This window comes from Panthera uncia, chromosome F2 (genome assembly GCF_023721935.1).
Source record: "Panthera uncia isolate 11264 chromosome F2, Puncia_PCG_1.0, whole genome shotgun sequence".
Lineage (NCBI taxonomy): Eukaryota > Metazoa > Chordata > Mammalia > Carnivora > Felidae > Panthera > Panthera uncia.
The window spans coordinates 1520121-1540827 of NC_064812.1; the positions used below are offsets into that span (position 1 = coordinate 1520121).

General features: G+C 53.3%; 2 protein-coding genes, 1 long non-coding RNA gene and 1 pseudogene across 3 annotated transcripts in view; 3 read left to right on the forward strand and 1 right to left on the reverse strand.

Annotated features, from left to right (window-relative positions):
- The first annotated feature begins 819 nt into the window (after window positions 1-819).
- Window positions 820-2044, forward strand: LOC125924353 (heterogeneous nuclear ribonucleoprotein A1-like; annotated as a pseudogene).
- Window positions 2045-12451: 10407 nt separating this feature from the next.
- Window positions 12452-16896, forward strand: LYNX1 (Ly6/neurotoxin 1). Its single transcript, XM_049632841.1, has 4 exons — window positions 12452-12593; window positions 13142-13343; window positions 13559-13660; window positions 13866-16896. Exons 2-4 carry the CDS (start codon window positions 13292-13294, stop codon window positions 14060-14062), a joined length of 351 nt encoding a protein of 116 aa, XP_049488798.1. The 5' UTR covers window positions 12452-12593; window positions 13142-13291; the 3' UTR covers window positions 14063-16896.
- On the reverse strand, window positions 16893-20393 carry LOC125924362 (uncharacterized). Its single transcript, XR_007458357.1, has 2 exons — window positions 19804-20393; window positions 16893-17263 (listed from the first exon to the last, which is right to left on the reverse strand). It is a non-coding gene; the product is annotated as an uncharacterized LOC125924362 (long non-coding RNA).
- SLURP2 (secreted LY6/PLAUR domain containing 2) overlaps window positions 18994-20707 on the forward strand; it is a 9456-nt gene continuing 7742 nt past the window's right edge. Inside the window, exon 1 of the mRNA XM_049632843.1 lies at window positions 18994-19060. Coding sequence (XP_049488800.1) covers window positions 19009-19060 — 52 coding nt within the window. The 5' untranslated portion in view covers window positions 18994-19008. The remainder of the gene's footprint in view (window positions 19061-20707) is intronic.

A 20707-nucleotide genomic window follows, 5' to 3' on the forward strand; every position in this document is an offset into this window, starting at 1 on the left:
CTTATGACTGCCTTTGCTGGATCCCAGAGGTTTTGGGCTGTCGTGTTTTCATGTTCATTGACTTCCATGTACTTTTAAATTTCCTCTTTAATTTCTTGGTTCACCCATTCATTCTTTAGTAGGATGTTCTTTAATCTCCAAGTATTCGTTGTCTTTCCGAGTTTTTTCTTGTGGTTGATTTCAAGTTTCATAGTGTTGTTGTCTGAAAATATGCACAGTATGATCTCGGTCTTTTTGTACTTGTTGGGGGCTGATTTGTGTCCCAGTATCTGATCTATTCTAGAGAACGTTCCACATGCACTCGAGAAGAATGTGTGACCACTGCTTTAGGATGAAATGTTCTGAATATATCTGTTAAGTCCATCTGGTTCAGTGTGTCAATCAAAGCCATTGTTTCCTTGTTGATTTTCTGCTTAGGTAATCTGTCCATTGTTTTAAGTGGGGTGTTGAAGTCCCCTACTATTATGTTATTATTATCAATGAGTTTCTTTATGTTTGTGATTAATTGATTATATATTTGGGCGTTCCACGTTGGGGGGATAAATGTTTACAATTGTTAGATCTTTTGGTGGCTAGACCCCTTAATTATGATATAATGCCTTTCTTCATCTCTTATTAGAGTCTTTGTTTTAAAATCTAGTTTGTCTGATTTGAGTATGGCTACTTCAGCTTTATTTGTTGACCATTAGCATGACAGATGGTTCTCCATCCTCTTACTTTCAATCTGAAGGTGCTTTAGGTCTAAAATGGGTCTCTTGGCTTTCTGCCTGTGGACGCCACGGAGTAATCATCACGAAAGTCTCCCCTCCCACCACCGTCATGTCTAAGTCAGAGTCTCCCAAAGAGCCTGAATAGCTGTGGAAGCTTTTCGTCAGAGGTTTGAGCTTTGAAACAACCGATGAGAGTCTGAGGAGCCATTTTGAGCAATGGGGAACACTTACAAACTGTGTGCTAATGAGAGATCCAAACACCAAGTGCTCCAGAGGCTTTGGCTTTGTCACCTATGCCCCTGTGGAAGAGGTGGATGCAGCCATGAATGCAGGGCCACACAAGGTGGATGGAAGAGTTGTAGAACCAAAGAGGGCTGTCTCATCTCGAGAGAAGATTCTCAAAGACCTGGTGCCCACTTCACTGTGAAAAAGATTTATGTCAGTGGCATTAAAGAAGACACTGAAGAACGTCATCTAAGAGATTATTTTGAACAGTATGGGAAAATGGAAGTGATTGAAATCATGACTGACCGAGGCAGTGGCAAAAAGAGAGGCCTTGCTTTTGTAACATTTGACGACCATGACTCTGTAGACAAGACTGTCATTCAGAAATACCGTACTGTGAATGGCCACAACTGTGAAGTAAGGAAAGCTTTATCTAAGCAAGAGATGGCTCGTGCTTCCTCCAGCCAAAGAGGTCAAAGTGGTTCTGGGAACTTTGGTGGTGGTCGTGGAGGTGATTTTGGTAGGAGTGACAACTTTGGCTGTGGAGGAAACTTCAGTGGGCGAGGTGGCTTTGGTGGCAGTCGAGATGGTGGTGGATATGGTGGCAGTGGGGATGGCTATAATGGATTTGGTAACAATGAAAGCAGCTTTGGAGGTGGTGGAAGCTGTAATGATTTTGGCAACTACGACAATCAATCTTCAAGTTTTGGGCCCATGAAAGGAGGAAATTTTGGAGGCAGAAGCTCTGGCCCCTATGGTGGTGGAGGCCAATACTTTGCCAAACCACAAAACCAAGGTATCTATGGAGGTTCCAGCAGCAGCAGTAGCTATGGCAGTGGTAGAAGGTTTTAATTACTGCCAGGAAACAAAGCTTAGCAGGAGAGGAGAGCCAGAGAAGTGACAAGGAATCTACAGGTTACAACAGATTTATGAACTCAGCCAAGCACAGTGGTGGCAGGGCCTAGCTGCTACAAAGAAGACACGTTTTAGACAACACTCATGTATATGGGCAAAAAACTCGAGGACTGTATTTGTGACTAATTGTATAACAGGTTATTTTAGTTTCTGTTCTGTGGAAAGTGTAAAGCATTCCAACAAAGGCCTTTAATGTAGTTTTGTTTTTTTGTTTTGTTTTGTTTTGTTTTTTTTGGGACAGAGAGAGACAGAGCATGAACAGGGGAGGGGCAGAGAGAGAGGGAGACACAGAATTGGAAACAGGCTCCAGGCTCTGAGCCATCAGCCCAGAGCCAGACGCGGGGCTCGAACTCACAGACTGCGAGATCGTGACCTGGCTGAAGTCGGACGCTTAACCGACTGCGCCACCCAGGCGCCCCTGTAGTTTTTTTTCTTTTTTTTTTTTCACCCATGCTGTTGATTGCTAAATGTAATAGTCTGATCATGACGCTGAATAAATGTGTCTTTAAAAAAATAATAATAAATACATAAAATGTGCTCTTGTAAGCAGCTTATAGATGGGTCTTGATTTCTTATCCATTCTGATACCCTATGTCTTTTGACTGGAGCACTTAGTCCATTGACATTTAGAGTGATTACTGAGAGATATGAATGTAGTGTCATTGTATTGCCTGTAGAGTTGGAGTTTCTGGAGATGTTCTCTGGTCCTTTCTAGTCTTTTTTGATTTCGGTCTTTTTTGTTTTGTCTTTTCTCCACCCAGCAAATTCCCCTTAAAATTTCTTGCAGGACTGGTTTAGATTTCCTTTAGTTTTTGTTTGTCTGGGAAACACTTTCTCTCTCCTTCTATTTTGAATGAGAGCCCTTTGTGGACGAAGAATTCTTGGCCGTATATTTTTCCAATTCAACACATTGAATGTACCTGCCACTCCTTTCTGGCCTGCCAAGTTTCTGTGGATAGGTCTGCTGCAAACCTAACCTGTCTTCCATTATAGGTTAAGGACTTTTTTTTCCCTTGCTGCTTTCATAATTCTTTCCTTGTCTATGTATTTTGTGACTTTGACTATGATGTGCTTTGATGATTGTCAGTTTTTGTTGAATCTAATAGGAGTTCTCTGTGCTTTTTGATGTCTGTGTCTTTCCCCAGATTAGGAAAGTTTTCTGCTACAATTTGCTCACATAAACCTTCTGCCCCCTTTTCTCTCTCTTCATCTTCTGTGACTCCTATGATTTGTATGTTATTCCTTTTTTTTAGGAGAGAGAGAGAGAGAGAGAGAGAAAGAGAGAGAGAACAAGCACATAAGCTAGGAGACGGCAGAGGGAGAAAGAGACAGAATCTTTTTTATTTTATTTTTAACGTTTATTTATTTTTGAGAGACGGGGGAGAGGAGCAGAGAGAGAGGGAGACACAGCACAGAGCCAGATGTGGGGTTTGAACTCATGAACCAGGAGATCATGACCTGAGTCGAGGTTGGAAGTTTAACCTACTGAGCCACCCAGGTGCCCCTGGATGTTATTCCTTTTTTTTTTTTTATTTTTTTTTATTTTTTTTTAACGTTTATTTATTTTTGAGACAGAGAGAGACAGAGCATGAATGGGGGAGGGTCACAGAGAGAAGGAGACACAGAATCTGAAACAGGCTCCAGGCTCCGAGCTGTCAGCACAGAGCCCGACGCGGGGCCCGAACCCACGGACCGTGAGATCATGACCTGAGCCGAAGTCGGACGCTTAACCGACTGAGCCACCCAGGCGCCCCTGTTATTCCTTTTTAATGAGTCACTGGGTTCTTTAATTCTTTTATTGTGCTTTTTTGCCTTAGTTTTCCTCTTTTTTTTCTGCTTCATTATTCTCCATAATTTTGTCTTCTATATTGCAGATTTGCTGTTCTGCTTCATCTATACTTGCCGCTGTGGTATCCATTCAAGATTGCATCTCAGTTATAGCATTTTTATCTTCCTGACTAGATTTTATTTCTCTTATCTCCACAGAAAGGGATTCTATGCCTGTTTCAACCTCAGCTAGTATTCTTATTATCATGGTTCTAAATTCTAGTTCAGACATCTTGCTTATATCTGTGTTGATTAAGCCCCTGGCTGTCATTTCTTCCTGTTCTTTCTTTTGGGGTGAATTCCTTCATTTTGTCATTTTGGCAGAAGAGAAAGAAGTAATAAAATAAAAAAATTAAAATAAAAAAATTAAAAACTACACAAAAAATCAAATAAAGGAAGTTAGATCCTAGGTGTGTTTTGGTCTGGTTGTTGAAAGAAGCTTGTTAGAATAGAGAAAAAAGGAAAGAAAAGAAAGAAAAGAACAAAAAGAAAGAAACATGTAAGAAAACGTTTAAAATTTAAAAAGTATATAATAAAATAGAATAAAATGAAATGAAGAAAGTGAAATAGAATAAAAAATTTACAAAAAATTAAAAACAGTAAAAAGAATTTAAAAAAAATTAAAGAAAACAAAAAATGATTTTTCTCTTTCTATATCCAAGAAAAAGAAAAGACAAAGAAAAAACCCAATTTAAACAAAGACAGAAACAAAAAACAAACAAACAAAAACAGATAGATGAACCAGCAAATAGAATGAACCCCAAATGATGTTGTATCCAGTCTCCCCTAGAACTGAAACCATGAAACACTCTATAGTCCGTACACTAAGCAGGTGGAGAGACTTGTTCTGGTCCTCTAGGGCATGTGCTTGGAGGTCGCATTTGGGTGGGACTTGGTGTAATGGCTCCATTCTCCACTAGGTGGCACTGCTTAGCTTACTGGGGTGGATCAGGTTGTGGAAGCATATGTGCGTGGGCTGGAGAGGTGGAAATGGCTTCACCCAGCTTCCTAGTCTCTGGCACAGTAACTCTGTGCTCTCACTGACCTTCAATCAAGCACCCCTCTTTTGTCTTTGGCTTCCGTCTACTCCTCACTTCTATTCTGTCCACGTCCAAGCCATCAGCCTGCTAGGTGGCACCTCTCTCCTGAATTTTATCTCAGATGGGGCTGTGTTTCCCAATCCCCCACTTCTGAGAACCCTGCGGCTTGGACCTGGTCCAACCCTCTCATTGAGCAATGGCCAGGTGCCAGCTTGCCCCAGAGAACGTTTGTGCAGAGGTTCAGAGGTGATGGTAACCACAACACACGGCAGGCACCAGGTTTCACTGCACCCTGGCGTCTTTGTGCCAGTACCAGCAAAGGTGGCTGTTCTCCGAGTCCACTGGGACCCTTGCCTGTGGGGAGGCTGTATGGCCTCTACCAAATGCCCTCCAAGCAGGGAACCTCTTCTCCCCATGTGGCCCAAGGACCCCGAGGACCTCAAGGACCTCGCTGCCTGCTCCTGGGGTTTCGGCCTTCCCACCAGAGCACCCTCAGGTATTGAGCTGTGGAATTTCTGACTCTAGATCCTTCTATCCATACTTTCTTGAGGGTTTTTATCAAGAAAGAATGGTATATGTTTATGGAGTTTAACAGTATTAAAACCCTCTCCTTTCTCCCTTTATTCTTCAGTCACTTGTGGGTGTTTCCACTCTTTCTCTTTCTCTCCAGCTACTTTTGGGGGGAGTGCTTTTCCTGTACTCTCCCCCATTTTTCTGTCCTCTCTCCACAAATACAGCTCCCTACCCTCCAGGGCTTCTCTCTCCCCCAGTTCACCTCTCTGTGCCGTGTCCCTGCTGAGTTCTGTGGCTCAAGTTATGCGGAGTGTTGTGTTAATCCTCAGATCAATTTCCTAAGTGTGCAAAATGGTTTGGTGCTGATCTAGCTGTGTTTCAGGGACCAGACAAGCTGAAAACGTCTATGCTGCTCCGCCATCTTGAAAAACTGGGTCCCTAAAATTTTCTATGTTGAACAGGCCTGTCATCTGAAAAATAGGGGCAGTTTTATTTCCCTTCAAATCTTTGTGTTTTTTATCTCTTTGTCTTGCCTCATTTCACGGATGGGCTTCCAGTACGCAGCTGAATAAGAACCATCAGAGGCCCCCACTCTGCTCCTGCTGTTGGAGGATAAAGTTCAGTCTTTCCAAACTGAATATATTAGCTGTAGGATTTCAGTAGATGCCGTTATCAGGCTAGGGCAGTTCCTTCCTATTCCTAGTTTGTTGAGAGGTTGGTTTGTTGAATCAGAAATGGATGTTAGATTTTGTCAAATGTTTTTCCCAAATCTATGCAGATGGTCGTCTTGTGGATATCGTGAATCACACTCATCGATATTCAGATGTTAAACCAGCATTGTGCTTTGTCATTTTGTATTTCCTTTTCCCTATTATTGGATTCATTTGCCATACTTTTGTTCATAACTTTTACAGCTATGTCTGTGAGAGATACCGGTCTATAGTTTTTTTTCTTATAATGTCTGTGTCAGGTTTGGTTATCAGGGCCATGGTGGCCTCCTAATCAGTGGGTCCTGATTTTCCAGAAATGGTTGTGGAGAATCAGTATTATTCTTCCTTTAAATGCTTTGTAGAATTCACTGGAGTTTTGTTGGGGGAGGGAGCTTTTAAACTACAAATCCCATTTCTTCAAAAGATAGAGGGATAATAAGTTATGTCTTTCCTCTTGAGTGAGCACTGCTGGCTTGTGTCTGTGAGGGGGCTTGTGTCACCTAAGCTGTAAGGTGTATTGGTAAAATGTGGTTATGACTTGTCACGATGCCCCCTTTCTCATTCCTGGTCTGTGCTTGGCCTCATCTCTTTCTTTTTGATCAGTCTGGCCAGAGGTTTAAAAATTGTAGTGATATTCTCAAAGAATCAGCTTTGGGTTTGCTTGATCTTCCCCATAGTTTTTCTTTCTCTGTGTCATCGATTTGTGTGTGTGGGCTCTTACTGTTGTTATTTCCTTTATTTTGCTTCCTTGGGCTTTGCTTTGCTCTTCTCATTCTGGTTTCTGAAGGTGGGGTGGAGGTCGTCCTGTTGGGACCTTTCTGGTTTTCTAACGTGAGCGCTGGTGCTGACACTTCCCTTCCGAAGCTGCTGTAGCTGCACCCGACTTTGCTGTATTGTGTTTTCACTTTTGTCGGACTGGAAATTTTTCTAATTTCCTTTCAAATTTTTCCTTCGACCCACAGGTTATTTATTTATTTATTTATTTAATGAACATAATTTATTGTCAAATTGGCTTACATACAACACCCAGTGGTCATCCCAAGTGCCCTCTTCAATGCCCATCACCCATTTTCCCTTCTCCCCCACCCACCCCCCATCCACCCTTAGTTTGTTCTCTATATTTAATAGTCTCTTGTGGTTTGCCTCCTCCTTCTCTGTTCATATCTATTTTTTCCCCTTCCCCTTCCCCTTCCCCCATGGTCTTCTGTTAAGTTTCTCAAGTTCCACATATCAGTGAAAACCTATGATATCTTTCCTTCTCTGACTAACTTATTTCACTTAGCATAATACCCTCCAGTTCCATCCATGTTGCTGCTGGCAGGATTTCATTCTTTGTCATGGCCAAGTAGTATTCCATTGTGTATATAAACCACATCTTCTTTATCCATTCATCAGTTGATGAACACTTAGGCTCTTTCCGTATTTGGCTATTGTTGAAAGCGCTGTTATAAACATTGGGGTACATGTGTCCCTAGGCATCAGCACTCCTGTATCCCTCGGGTAGATTCCTAGCAGCGTTATTGCTGGGTCATAGGGTAGTTCTATTTTTAATTTTTTGAGAAAGTTCCACTCTGTTTTCCAGAGCAGTTGCACCAGTTTGCATTCCCATCAGCAGGTCAAGAGGGTTCCCGCTTCTCCACATCCTCGCCAGCATCTGTTGTTTCCTGATTTGTTCATTTTAGCCACTTTGATTTGTGTGAGGTGGTATCTCAGTGTGGCTTTGATTATTTATTTCCCTGATGATGAGTGACGTTGAGCATCTTTTCATGTGTCTGTTGGCCATCTGGATGTCTTCTTTGGAAAAGTGTCTATTCGTGTCTTCAGCCCATTTCCTCACTAGATTATTTGTTTTTTGGGTGTTGAGTTTGGTAAGTTCTTTATAGATTTTGGATCTAGCCCTTTATCTGATATGTCATTTGCAAATATCTTCTCCCATTCCGTCGGTTGCCTTTTAGTTTTGCTGGTTGTTTCCTTCTCTGTGCAGAAGGTTTTTATCTTGATGAGGTCAATAGTTCGTTTTTGCTTTGGTTTCCCTTGCCTTTGGAGATCTGTCGAGTAAGAAATTGCTGTGGCTGAGGTCAAAGAGGTTGTTGTCTGCTTTCTCCTCTAGGGTTTTGATGGTTTCCTGTCTTAGGTTTAGGTCTTTCATCCATTTTGAGTTTATTTTTGTGTATGGTGTAAGAAGGTGGTCTAGTTTCATTCCTCTGCACGTTGCTGTCCAGTTCTCCCAGCAACCCCATAGATTAGTTAGAAATGTGTTGCCCAATTTCTAAATATTTGAGGGAGCTTACAAATATTTTTCTGTTCTCAGGATCTAATTGAATCCCACTGTTGTCTAAAGAAACTGTTCGTATGGTTTCAGTCCTTGTAAATGCATTGAGCTGTGTCTCACGGCCCAGAGCACAGGTCATCCCGGCAAATGTTCTGTGCATACTCCGAAAGGTGTGTACCCCCAGCAGGACATCAACCAGGCCACGCTGGGCGGTAGTGCTGCTCACTTCCCTTCTGTCCTTAGGATTGTGTCCACTTCTGCCCTGGGACGTTGAGAAAGGAGTGTTGAAACCTCTGTAATCCCAACCTTCCTCTGCTCTCTTCAGTTCTGCCAGGCTACTGTACTTCATGTGTTTGAAGTTCAATTGTTAGGGGCATAAACACTTAGGGTTGCTCTGTCCCCTACATAACCCATCAAGGTTATGTAGTGTCCCCATTCCTTGCTGGTTATATTCTCCACTCCAAAACCCACTTTGATATCAATATGGCCACTCTTGCTTTCTTTTAATCAGAATTAACATGGTGTCTCTTTCTCTTTGACTTCAGCCTGTTCGTGTCTGTATACGTATAGTGGGCTCCTTGAGGACAGCACATACGTGACTCTGTCTCTGTTCCTCACTGAGAGTTTCGACCACAGAGTGGGGTTCGGGTGCAGGTGGCTTTGAGTCTCTTCTCCCATTGTCTTCTCCTTGGCCCCACGCTTTTTCTCTCTCCCCCTTCCTCTGCCTTCTCTTTGACGAACAGATTACCTTTTTCTGATTCCATTTTATCTCCTTGTTCTCTCTCTCTCTCTCTCTCTCTCTCTCTCTGCAGTTGCTTTAGTGTTCATAGTGCACATCTTTAATTTATTACAGTCTGTGTTCAAGAACTGTGCCGTTTCATATGCAGGCAATAAACTCACAACGGTGCACTTCCTTCTCCTGTCTGGGGCTGTGAGTGCTACCACTGTCACGCAATTTACTTCAACATTTGCTAAAGATCTCTTAATATATTGTTACTACTTGTGCTCTAAGCAGCCAATTATCTTCTAAAGTCATTTAAAAATAAGACAGGGGCACCTGGGTGGCTCAGTCGGTTGAGTGTCCAATTTCAGCTGAGGCCATGATCTCGCCATTCATGGGTTCGAGCCCCACATCAGGCTCTGTGCTGACAGCTCAGAGCCTGGAACCTGCTGCGGATTCTGTGTCTCCCTCGATCTCTGCCCCTCCCCCACTCACGCTCTGTGTCTCTCTCAAAAATAATAAACATTAATAATAATAATAATGATAAAGTCATTTAAAAATAAGACGAGTACCTTCTTTTTCCCATTTCTGGTGTTCTCCATTCCTCCGTGTGGATGTGTGTGGGCGCCGCATAATTTCCCTCTGCCTGCAGGACCCCCCCCCCCACTGCCCTGCAGGAGGGCTCTGCAGCCGCCCCTCTGGCATCTCCAGGTGGGCGATGCTGCCCTGTCTGCTTTGGGTTTTCTGTCTTCTTCGCTCGAGAGCTGGTCACCCTGGCCGTTGCGCGCAGTCTGCCGGGCCCTCAGCGTTTCCTCTTTGTCGCTGCCACGGCACCTGCACACGGGATGCTTTGGCCTAGTTTTCTTCATATTTCTTGTGCTTGGGGTTCATTGAGTTTCTGGGTTCCATGGGTGTACAGTTTTAACGAATTCGGAAAAATTTGGCCATTGTTTCTTTGAAAACCTTTTTCTCTTCCTCGCCTCTCCTGGGACTCCAGCGACACACAGGCCCCCACTGTGCTGTCCCTTTTCATTCTTTGTGTCCTGGGACCCTCTTCCTCATGCTTAGTCTTCAAGTCCGCTGATCTTTGCCCCGCAGACCCAAGTGGGCTGTTAACTCCACCCGGCTATTTTTCCATCTTTAGAAGCTCCGTTTGTGTTTTCTCTGTTTCCCGAGACTCCCCGACACAGCCGCGCCCTCCTCTGTCTGCTTGAATATGGGAAATACAGTGTCTCTTTTCATGTGCTTGCCCATGGACATGACCAGCGGTGGCGCTCATGGCTCTAAGGACTGTCTTCTCCCCACCACGGGTCACCTTTCCCTCCTTTCTGGCATGCCTGCTGGGGTTTTCAATTGAGTGTCAGGTATTTAATTAGATGAAATTTACATTGTAAGATGCTGGCTTATTTTCTCTTTTAAATAATGTTGGGTTCTGTCTCAGGATGCAATCAAGTTAGTGGAGACGATTGGACCCTTTCAAGACTTGCTCTTATGCTCGGTCATGTGGAACTCAATGTGATCTGTAATCTAGGCCCAAGCAGGCCCCACGATTAGGGCAGTTTCCTTCTGAGCACTCTGTCTGGTGGCCCCAAATTTCAAGGTCTCTGCTCCCCACTCACGCAGGTGACCCCCAGGGCCTGTGTGACTCTGGAGACTGGTTTGCCCGCCCCCTCTCAGCGGCTTCTTCTGCCTCTTCTTAAGTTCTTCAAATATGTGCATGGAACCCTCTGCCCACCTCCTAGCTCTCTCCTGGGCAGTTCTCCATCCGGGCTCTGCCCTGGAAATTCCAGCTGCCTCGGCCTCCCCGCCTCTCCACTTGTTTTCTCCATCAGGGAGACCGTGGGCTCTCTTTGGTTCCCCCAGTGCTGCAGCCTGCAGCCTCTCCCTTCACCGGAGTCCCTTTCCTCCAGAATCACCGCGTCTGTCTGCCTGTCACACCATGTCCGAAAAGCAGTGCTTTGTTTACACTCCGTGTTTTAGTCGTTTAAGGCGGGGCCATAAACCCGTTCTTATCAATTCATCACGGCCTCATGCTGAAGCCAGTGACATGCTCTGGTTTTGACCCATGTGTTTATTCTTTACCGTGTTAGAGTGTGAGACTCGTGAGGATGAGAATATTTATGGGACATGGGGCCTCTCAGAGACTATTGGCAAATAGGGGGACCAAACACCCAATCTGCCCAGAGAGGTGGCCTGCTTGGATCCAGAGGTACTCCATCTCCTTCAAATGAAGAAAGAAAAAAAAAAACTTTTATGGTCAAAAAAACCGTGTGTGTGTGTGTGTGTGTGTGTGTGTGTTTCACATTAGAAAAAAACTGGAAAAGGGCGCCTGGGTGGCTCAGTCGGTTATGCCTGTGTCTCTTGATTTCGGCTCAGGTCACGATCTCATGGTTCATGAGGTTGAGCCCCGTGTTGGGCTCTGCACTGACACCGTGGAGTCTACTTGGGATTCTCTGTCTCCTTCTCTCTCTGCACCTCCCCAGCTCGTGCTCTGTCTCTCTCTATCTCAAAATAAATAAACACGAAAACAAAACAGAACAAAAATTAAAGAAAAAAATGAAAAGTTTAGGGCCCATGAAAATCCTAAATTTTGCCCAAAACAGAAGAAAACTAAATGTTGAGAAAGTTGTATATTAAAAAAAAAAACACCACAATTATTTAATACTGATATTATTATGGTGGGAGGGGTCCGTGAAATAATGGGATCCTTTCAAGGCTTGATTTTTCACTTTTCTAGATGGGACCAGGTGTGGGGACGGAAGCCCAGAAATGCTAGGTAAAACGCAGAAGTCAGTCAACAGGGAAGGCAGGGCCAGGTGGGAACGCAGGCAGACTGAATAGGGAGCCGGGTCCAGGGGTCACTGCGCGCCTGGGGGGGGGGGGGGGGGGCGTTGTTCCACGCAGCAGCTCTGTTGAACTGGGCTCAAGGAATGAGGGGCCCGGTGATGGCGGGGGTGAGCAGGTGAAGACAAGCTGGCAGAAGCAGGGAGAAACCCAAGATTTGGGTGGATGACAGCGGCCAGATCCCATGGAGATAGTCCCTGAGCGGTGCGCGTGCATCTGAGGGGATCGCGTGGATGTCACTGGGGGACAGCATACATGTCTGGGAGTGGCTGGCTCTCCGCGATGCCAGGGCTGGGTGGGGTTCGAGTCCACGGGGAAAGAGGAACCCGGAGGCGGCGGGAGGGACGAAGCTGGACAGGACCTTGGACGGAGCCTGGGCGGAGAGGCGGCGGGCCTAGGGCGGGGTCGGGACTGGGCGGGGCTGAGGGCGGGACCGAGGCGGGGCTAAGGCGGGGCAGGAAAGGAGATAGGCGGAGCCTGGGCGGACCTAGGGCGCGGGGGAGGGGATATGGGCGGAGCCGGGGCGGGGCCTAGATGAAATAGAGTTGGGGGCGGAGTCGGGAGGTTCCAAAGCCGGCCGGGGGCGGGCCGGGGCGGGGCTGGGGCCGGTCCAAAGCAAGCCGGGGGCGGGCCCGGGGGGGGGCGGGGGCCGGTCCAAAGCAGGCCGGGGGCGGTCTGGGGCGGGGCTTCCTGCGGCGCCGTCAGGCCTGGCTGGCAGCTTCTGGAGGCCGCGGAGGGGCATTCTGGCGTGGTCCCTGCGGGGCGCCCGTCAGGTCGCGCCTTCAGACCCAGGGAAGAGCTGGCGAGCGGCCGCGGGTGAGTCCTGGGCGCAGCGGAGGCTCAGCGTGCTGAAGGTCACGGTTTAGGTTATCCCGAAACCTCCCCCACTCTGCTTGGGACCGCAGTCTTCGGGGCGGGGCTCGCGGGCAAGGGGCGGGAAGCGGAGCAGCCAGGCCAGTCCTCACTCCGGCCTTCCGCACCCTGAGGGTGACTCAGGCCCTGAAAGTAGCGGAAGTGGGGGACCCACGCAAGGACACCCCAGGGGCAAAGCAGAGGGGAAGCAGTGAGGAGAGGCCCACCCTGGGGCCTAGTGGTGCCCTGGCCGCTCACCTGTACTCAGGGCCCTCGGTGAGGAGGAGCTGTGTGGCAGGCTCCGTGGGGCCCCTGCATGAACCCTCCTCCCCGCACCACCCCTTCAACCGCACGACAGATCTGTTTGTAGACACCAGTCTCTCCACTTGGACTGTCCCCCCCGCCCCCCGCCTCCTTCTCTTTTTGTGTCCCCTTCTTCAGGAAACCTTCCCACCAGCACCCCTGCCCGGGTCCCCTTGGGTGACCACCCTCTTTTGTCCTCCTCTGTGCAGGGCCGCAGTGCCTCCAGTAAACCAGGAGCCCGGGAAGGCAGGGGGCTGTCTGACCCGCTCTGTGCCCCGCCCCTGACCCAGCCTGAGTTGAAATCAAGGACCAGCTGCCATTCAACTCCCCACTGCCACTCTGTCCTCTCGCCTCCATCCATGGCGCCCCTGCTCACCCTGTTCCTTGTGGCCCTGGTGGGCCTCCCTCTGGGTAAGACGGATGGAGAACAGACGGATGGACAGACCCTTGTTGGGGGCAGGACGGCTGGGAGTGGGGAGGGAGGCCAGGCTTCCTAAAAACCACCTCTGCCTCCAGCTGTGCCGGGGGGAGGGGATGGGACCTGGGGCCTGCCGGGCTGGAGGAGGGGCCTCCCCCCCCTGTTGTGCGACCCCCATCCAGCTCCCACCCCATCCCCCGGCCCCCAGCCCAGGCTCTGGACTGCCACGTGTGCGCCTACAACGGCGAGAACTGCTTCAATCCCATGCGCTGCCCGGCCATGGTCACCTACTGCATGACCACACGCACTTGTGAGTCACTGGGGTGCCCCCGGGGAGCAGGAGGGGGTGTTCTGCCTGCCCCTAGGAGCGGCGGGGTGGGGGGGGGACTGAGGAGGGAGGCCCCACCTGCCCTGGGGTTCTTTCTGGGAGCACCTGGCTGAGGGAGAGCCTGCCCTAAAGGCCCTGCATGTCAGAGTCGGGCCAAGTGGGGTCCTAACCCAGCTCCCCTGTGCAGACTACACACCGACCAGGATGAAGGTGAGCAAGTCGTGTGTGCCCAGCTGCTTCGAGACCGTGTACGACGGTTACTCCAAACACGCCTCCACCACATCTTGCTGCCAGTATGACCTCTGCAACAGCGCTGGCCTTGCCGTGCCGGGGGCCCTGGCCCTGGCCCCCATCCTCCTGGCTACTGTCTGGGGTCTGCTCTAAATCCTTGCCCCCCACCAAGACCCACTCAAGGACCGGGTTCTGAGAGGCACAGCCCTACCTTTTCACCCTGCGTCCCCCACCCACCTTGTGCCCTCCCCCAGCCACACCCAGGACCATCAGCTTCAGGACTTGGGGTTGGGGGGGGGTGGGCTCGCGGCCTGGGGCCTCCTCCCAGACCAGGACTTTGATTCTCAAAAGGTTGATGTGGGACCAGCCCTCCCAAAGTTGTCTGGCCTTGGTGGGAGAGCTCGCCCCTCCTCTGCCCAAGGAGGGGGGTGTCTGGCAAAGTGTGCTGCTCAGTTGGGGTTCTCAGTTGGCTGAAGAACACTGATTTGAGGGGAGACTTGGCCCACCTTCCTGGCAGCTGCCGCAGTCTGCCCAGTAAGGGTGTGGAGGGGTGGGGGACAGGAGGGACCCAGGATGGGTGGGGGGGGCACCCTAGGAAGAAGGGCTTTCTGGAGGCGCACGGAGGCTGTCTCTGTGGGCATGTGAGGAAGGCCTTTGTCCCTGTCAGCCGTCCCAGGTAGTAGTGCAGGGAAGTCCTGTGTCTCCGGGAGGCCCTGGGCGGGGGAGGGGGCGGGCCCGAACTGAAGAGAGCCCTGAGGCCCCCAGCCCCAGAAGCCTGGTGAGAGGTTCTTCCCCTTCTTGCCAAGCCAAACCCTTGACCTGCCGCATGCCCCACCCTGGCCTGACACTGCAGGCACTTGGGGGCAGGGCAGGCAGGCTATATTTGGTGGAGCCTGAGAGCTGACGGGGGCTATTTTTGGCAGGGAGAAGGTGGGGCCAAACAGCTTGGTCTTTCAGCCCTGCCTGCCCCCTCATGGAGCGGGTTGGCCTGGGGTGGAGGGGTGACTGGGGCGGGGCAGGGGGTGGGCAGCATGTTCCTAAGAAGAGAAAGAGGAGGTCTGGGGACAGAGGCTGGAGGAGGCAGGGTCTGAGATTCAGATGACCAGGCTCCCTCCAGAATCCCGGAAGTCCCTCTGCACCTTCCAATCCAAAGCACCACTGTCCACACCCACTCGTGGCTGGTCCCCACCTGCTCTGGCCCGCGGGCCTGGCTGAATGAGAGCGGGTGAGCCGGCCCCGGCCCAGAGGCTGAGCCCACCAGCCTGAGGGTCTCCATGGGACCCTTCACCCTCTGACTCTGCTCAAGGAGAGAAAGAGAAGTCCTCCCCCGGCCAAAGAGCTCCCTCCTTGATTTGGGGAATGGTCTCCAGGTGCCCCCAACCCAGTGGGGTATTGGGGACTCTCGGGGGCCCAAGAATTGGCATTATTTAAAGGGTACCCAGCCTAGGTGAACCCCATCCCTGGCCTGGTTTAGGAAACAAGAGTCACCCAGCAACAACAATCCTGGATAAGGGTGGCCCAGGAAACACTGGCCCTCCTTCCAGTGAAGTCAGACTGGACATGTGACATTGTGGCCCAGGTCACACAGGGCCTGAGCGTCCTTACCTAACCAGTGTCCCCAGCTCAGCATCTCTGGAGGGGCCCAGGAGTCCCTTCAAAGCTGGCTGGGCTCAAGTTGGCAGCATTACAACAAATGCCTGTGTGGTGGGACAGTCCCCGGGACTCGGAATGTGGTAGGACAGTCCCCGGGACTCAGAAGCCCTTGTCCCGAAGCATGGCCCTGATCGGGGAGCCTGTGCTAGAGATTCAGCCTGGAGAGCTCCAAGCTGTGATTCCAGATCTCAAGGGATCAGGATACCCTAGGAGAGCCTGGGCCAGCCCGGGTAGGGGTCCTCAGGCCGACCTGGTTGGACCTCCCAGAAGGTCTGGGAAGATGGGTCTCATCCTGGGCCAAGAGGCAGGAAGGAGCTGTACCCCAAGGAGTGTGAGGTCAAGAGCTCAGCCCCCACAGGAGACTTGGGTGTCTCCTCCCCCCGAGGACCGATCCTGTGTGAGCCCTTCCCTGGGGAGGCTGGGAGTAAGCCAGACCCCCGCCCTGAGCTCCCACAGATCCAACGAACCCCCGGGAGTGGTCAGCCTCCTGGAAGTGACAGCACTGCCCCCACAGAGCTGGCTGGACGGCCAGCACAGGCCTCTGGATGTGGAAGGGGTGGACATGGGCCTCCAGCCCTAGCCAGCCTTGACCTCCTGACTCAGTGGGAGAGGCTTGGGAGCCGTCGTTAAATCGCTTGTGTAAGACCTTCGTCCTGGGCCAGCTGGCATCGTAGGCCAGAGCTGGGAGGGGCACGGGATCAGTCCTCCCTCCTCCATCACAAGGGGGATGAAGTTAGAGCCTCGCGTGTCCCCCTGTGGGCTCCGGGGTCACTGCGAGCAGGGATCCAGCGAGCTGGGCTTGCCATGGTATGGGGGTGCCCACACCTGCCCTCTGCACCCCTCTGCCTGTGCTCCACCGTGACCTGGTCCAAGGCCAACACCCACAACATTGCACCAGGTCCCCCAGGACCGTGCCACCCCCTCCACCCCCACAGACAGGGCTCTGCCTGGCCCGGATGTCTCTGAAACCTGGCACAGAGCCCCCGGAAGGCCCTCGACCAATACTGGGCCAGGCCCCCAGTGGGAAATGCCAGTGGGGATGTCGCCGACGAGCATATGGGAACCCACATCTGTCTGCTTTCCCTGTGGTCGTGGCTCTGAGCACTCCACGACCACCCTGCAAGGTGGAAGCCATTATCGTGCCCCCTTTGCAGGTGAGGAAACTGAGGCACGGAGCAATGATGTGGCGGCCCGCCCGGCAGGCTGGCTGGCCACCTCGCCCGACCCCCACAGGCCTGCCCCACTGCTCACTGTCTTCTCCCAGCAGCTGGGAGCTTGAGAGGGCGAAGCCCAGGGGGTGGGTTTGTAAACGGAAAACAATCTTAGCCTGTGAAGTAATTGCAAGAGCTTAGGGTCAGGAAAGCTTCGCAGGAGAAAAGTGGAACCAGAGATCTGAGAAGCCATGAGGACCAGCGGCAGGGCGACCGGCCCGCCGTCTGTGTCCCGGGCCGTGGGCTGGCGTCGCCGACGGGGGAGAGCGCAGGGGCGCCAACGTGACTCCAGGATCCTTCCGACAGAATCGAGCACCCCCTGGATGTGAATAGATGCTCGGGCTCCTCAGAGGTCTTTGTGGCGTCTCAAAGCGGCCTGGGGGTCCCTCGTGCTGGCTGTGCTGTGCCCCCTCCTGTGGCTGTTTTGTGCCTTGTCCTGGGGCACAGCTGAGAAGCTGGGGCTGTGGGCGCCCCCCTAGAGACGCCGGCCCTGCGCGGAGAGAAGGCGTCAGGAAGGAGTGAGACCAGGGCTGAGGTGCCCTGCTGGGCGGGGGGCAGGGGGCGGCACCAACCGCGTCGTCATCCCCTTTACAGCGGCTGGTTTGTTCCACGAGCGTGTATGTTGTTCTTGCTTCTAAACCTCTGGAAAGGGTACAAAGAAAGGGAGAGGCCTCTTTCTGCCTCGCGCCCTCTCTGCGTTTTGTTAGCCCCCACCACTGAACTTGCCGGGAGTTCCCCGTTCACATCTCGGAGCCTCCGTTGTCTCACTGATAAAATGGGAACGACCGTCCCCGCCGAGCTGAGGCCTCGTGGGGGTTAACGAGGCTGTGGGTGTAAGTGACCGGCACACAGGAGGCCTCAGACGGACAGACGGATGGACTGACGGGCGGCCTCCCTTCCCTTCGTCACACTTCCCCGGGCCGTGTCCCTGTCGGACGCTAATGCTGACTCCTAGCCCTGACCTGGACCCTGACCCTGACCCTGACCGGCACAAGCATCCGCCTTCACCCCGGAGCTCCCTCCTCTGCTTACACTCCGCACCTGAGGGGTCTGCTCTGTATCTCACGGAGTGAATAAATGGGTGAATAAATGTGTCTGCCCTGCTCTCTGTCCTCACCGGCCACCTTGGTCTGAGCTCAGGTCCACCTTTTGGGTCTGGCATGGCTGGTGACGCCGGCTCTGTCTGTCCCAGACTCCTGTTCACCCTGGCTCATCCAGTCGACGTCGGAGCCCGGACGGGCGCAGGCAAGGGGACGACCCACGGGAGGGGACCAAGCAGGACGGGAAGGAGGCGGGCCCACCAACTCACCCAGCCCACCCTTTGAGAGGGGCCCCCAGAGAACGCTGGTGGGGGGAGGCGGGACCCCAGGAACCCACCTAGCACCCCAGTCTTCTGGCTCCTTCTCCAGCCCTCCAGCCCCCAGCCCTAAGGAGCCCACCAGCTAGAGGGGTGGACAGAAGCCACCCGGGAGCCAGAGCAGACGCACGGGGATCCCCGGACGGTGGGGCCGGCTCCCCACGGACAGCCACCTGCACTGCCCCTGTGGTGCCCCAGCCCCGACAGCTCTTAGCAGAGCGGTGTGGCTCGTGGGTCACCCTGGCATGTCTGGCTGCTGTCGGGTGTCACCCGTCACGGGACCCTTTCAAATACCTTTCTGCTCTCCCCCCACCTCGAGGGGAAACAGCCGCAGGTCTTGGGCCCTGAGGCGTGACCACGGCAGCGAACTCGAGCCCTCAGCACTCTAGCCAGGCGGGCGGCTCCCAGCTGCCACTCGTGGACAGAGGCCCACCGGAGAGGTGGCCGGCTGAGGAGGCACATACTCCGGCCCTTCGGAGGGAAGCTGGTCACCTGACACCCCGGGGGCAGCGCTGGTCAGGGCTCCGGCCGGCCCGCCTCGGCTTCCTCGGCGTGTCTAGGGGGAGGGGTGACCCTCCCGCGGGACACGAGAGGCCGCGTGCTGCCTGTGCCTCCTTGCCGGGTGGGCTGGCGTGATCCCCGCCCTATGACCGGGATTATCCTACCTGGTGGACAGGGAAGGGTTTATGTGGTAAACTGGGCTCGCCCTCCAGCCTGGGGGCCGGGTGGCCCAGCGCCGCGTGGGCCCCAGCCTGGCTCCGTGGCTGAGTCAGCTGGCAGGCGAGTCAGACGGCGGAGCCCGGCTGGTGCAGGGTGGGAGCGGCAGGTATAAGATCGCAGCCTGGCTGCCCGGGGCACCAGCCTCTCTCCGGGACACCATGCGGCTGCTCCTCGGGCTCCTGCTGGCTGCCGCCCTGAGCCTGCAGCTGGGTGAGTCCCGGGTGCCGCCTCCACCCCCCACCATTGCTCTAAGCCGGTCCCCCAGCCTCAGCCACCACCGAGCCCCGGGCTGTGGCTTCCTACCTCAGAGGACCCCGGTTCCTGCCCCCTTGACCCCCTTTTCTGGGGCACTGGCCCCGCCCCACCAGCCAGCTCCTACCCTCTGCCCGTGGGCAGCACCCGGTAGTTCCCCCGGCCCCTTCCTGGACCCACAGGCCCATCAGCCGAGCCCCGGGCGCTGTCCTTGTGCCCTGTAAGAACTGCCCGCCTCTCTGTGCCCTGCCCCGGCTCGACACCCCTCCCCCGCCGACCTCCCCCACAGGCCTCTCCAACTCAGCAGCGATCCCCCCACACTGTCTGACGGCCCTCCTCCCTGGCTGGCCCACCCTCTCCGGGCCCCCTCCTAAGTCCCTCCTGCTGGGACCCCGGCCTCTGCTCCCTCGCTCTGGCTTCCACCTGGGTCCAGTCACCTCACTCGGGCCATTTCCGCACTCGGCTGTGCCCACCTCCGCCACCGCTGGCCCCGGCTGGTCGGCTCCAGGCCCTTCGGACCGGATGCCTGCCTCAGGGCTCCTTGGGGACATCTCCCTCAAATGGGGCCGCGCACACCCGGCCTCATCATCTTTCCTCCCGCCCGAGGTGGATGGCACCTCCGCTCACCCACCCAGATGCCCGAACGAACCCTGCTGGGCCCCTGACCCAACCCCGACCGGCCCCCGGCCCCCAGCCCTCACCTGGCCAGGCCTCTGTTTCCACATCTGGGCTGGCACCCTCCTCGCGGCCATGGCCCTAAATGAGATGGACAGAGGGAGTGTCCGGACAGCCCCTGGCATGGGCATAGGGCTCCACCCACCACCCTCTGGGGTCTGCCAGTGTCTCCAACTGCTGGGACCCTCCCGACCGTGCCCGGGCCCTGTGCAAGCCCTCTGTCCGGCGGGGAACATATGTGAGGCTCGGGGCCCGGGTCTCACGATGACCCCTAAGAACTGCTCCTGGGTCACCAGTGCCGACGGACAGGGGTTTGGGGACCTGAGCTCAACACGGGGAAAGTCTTTGTCACCGCCGGGACTAGGTCACGGGGTGGGGGGGGGGGGTGTCGTGTGGCATCTGGGAGGGGCCACCCACAGGCCCCTCCTCCCTCCCCTGGCTTAGCCCAGGTCCAGTGGATCACAGGAGCCCCACAGGCCACATCATCGTCGGCGCCCTCTCCCTGCTACCCCTGGGAAGTGCACTCCCCCCAGTCCGCGCGCCAGTCCCGGTTTAGAGCCAACAGGGGCAGAGTGGGAGGTGTCCTGCCTGCTGCACCGATAGGGAGACGACCGACGCCGGCCCCCGGCAGCCTGCACCCCTAGCCACCCTTCCCCCTCCCTCCGCCCTCCCTTCCCCCTTCCTTCCTTCCCTCCTTCCTTCATTCCCTCCTTCCTTCCTCCTTCCCTTCCCCCTTCCTTCCTCCCCTCCTTCCTCCCTCCCTTCCCTCCCTCCCTCCTTCCTTTCTTCCTCCCTCCTTCCCTCCTTCCTTCCTCCTTCTTTCCTTCCTCCCTCCCTCCCTTCACCTTCCTTTCTTCCTTCCTTCCCTCCTTGCCTCCTTCCTTCCTTTCCTCCTTCCTTCCTCCCTCCCTTCCTTCTTTCCTTTCTCCC

What these genes read in the sequence shown, in the direction of transcription:
- LYNX1 (XM_049632841.1), top strand. Translation starts at nt 13,292, where the DNA reads ATGGCGCCCCTGCTCACCCTGTTCCTTGTGGCCCTGGTGGGCCTCCCT. An exon ending in CCTGGTGGGCCTCCCTCTGG is followed by an intron (nt 13,344 to 13,558) that starts GTAAGACGGATG and finishes CCCGGCCCCCAG; the next exon opens with CCCAGGCTCTGGACTGCCAC. An exon ending in CTGCATGACCACACGCACTT is followed by an intron (nt 13,661 to 13,865) that starts GTGAGTCACTGG and finishes TCCCCTGTGCAG; the next exon opens with ACTACACACCGACCAGGATG.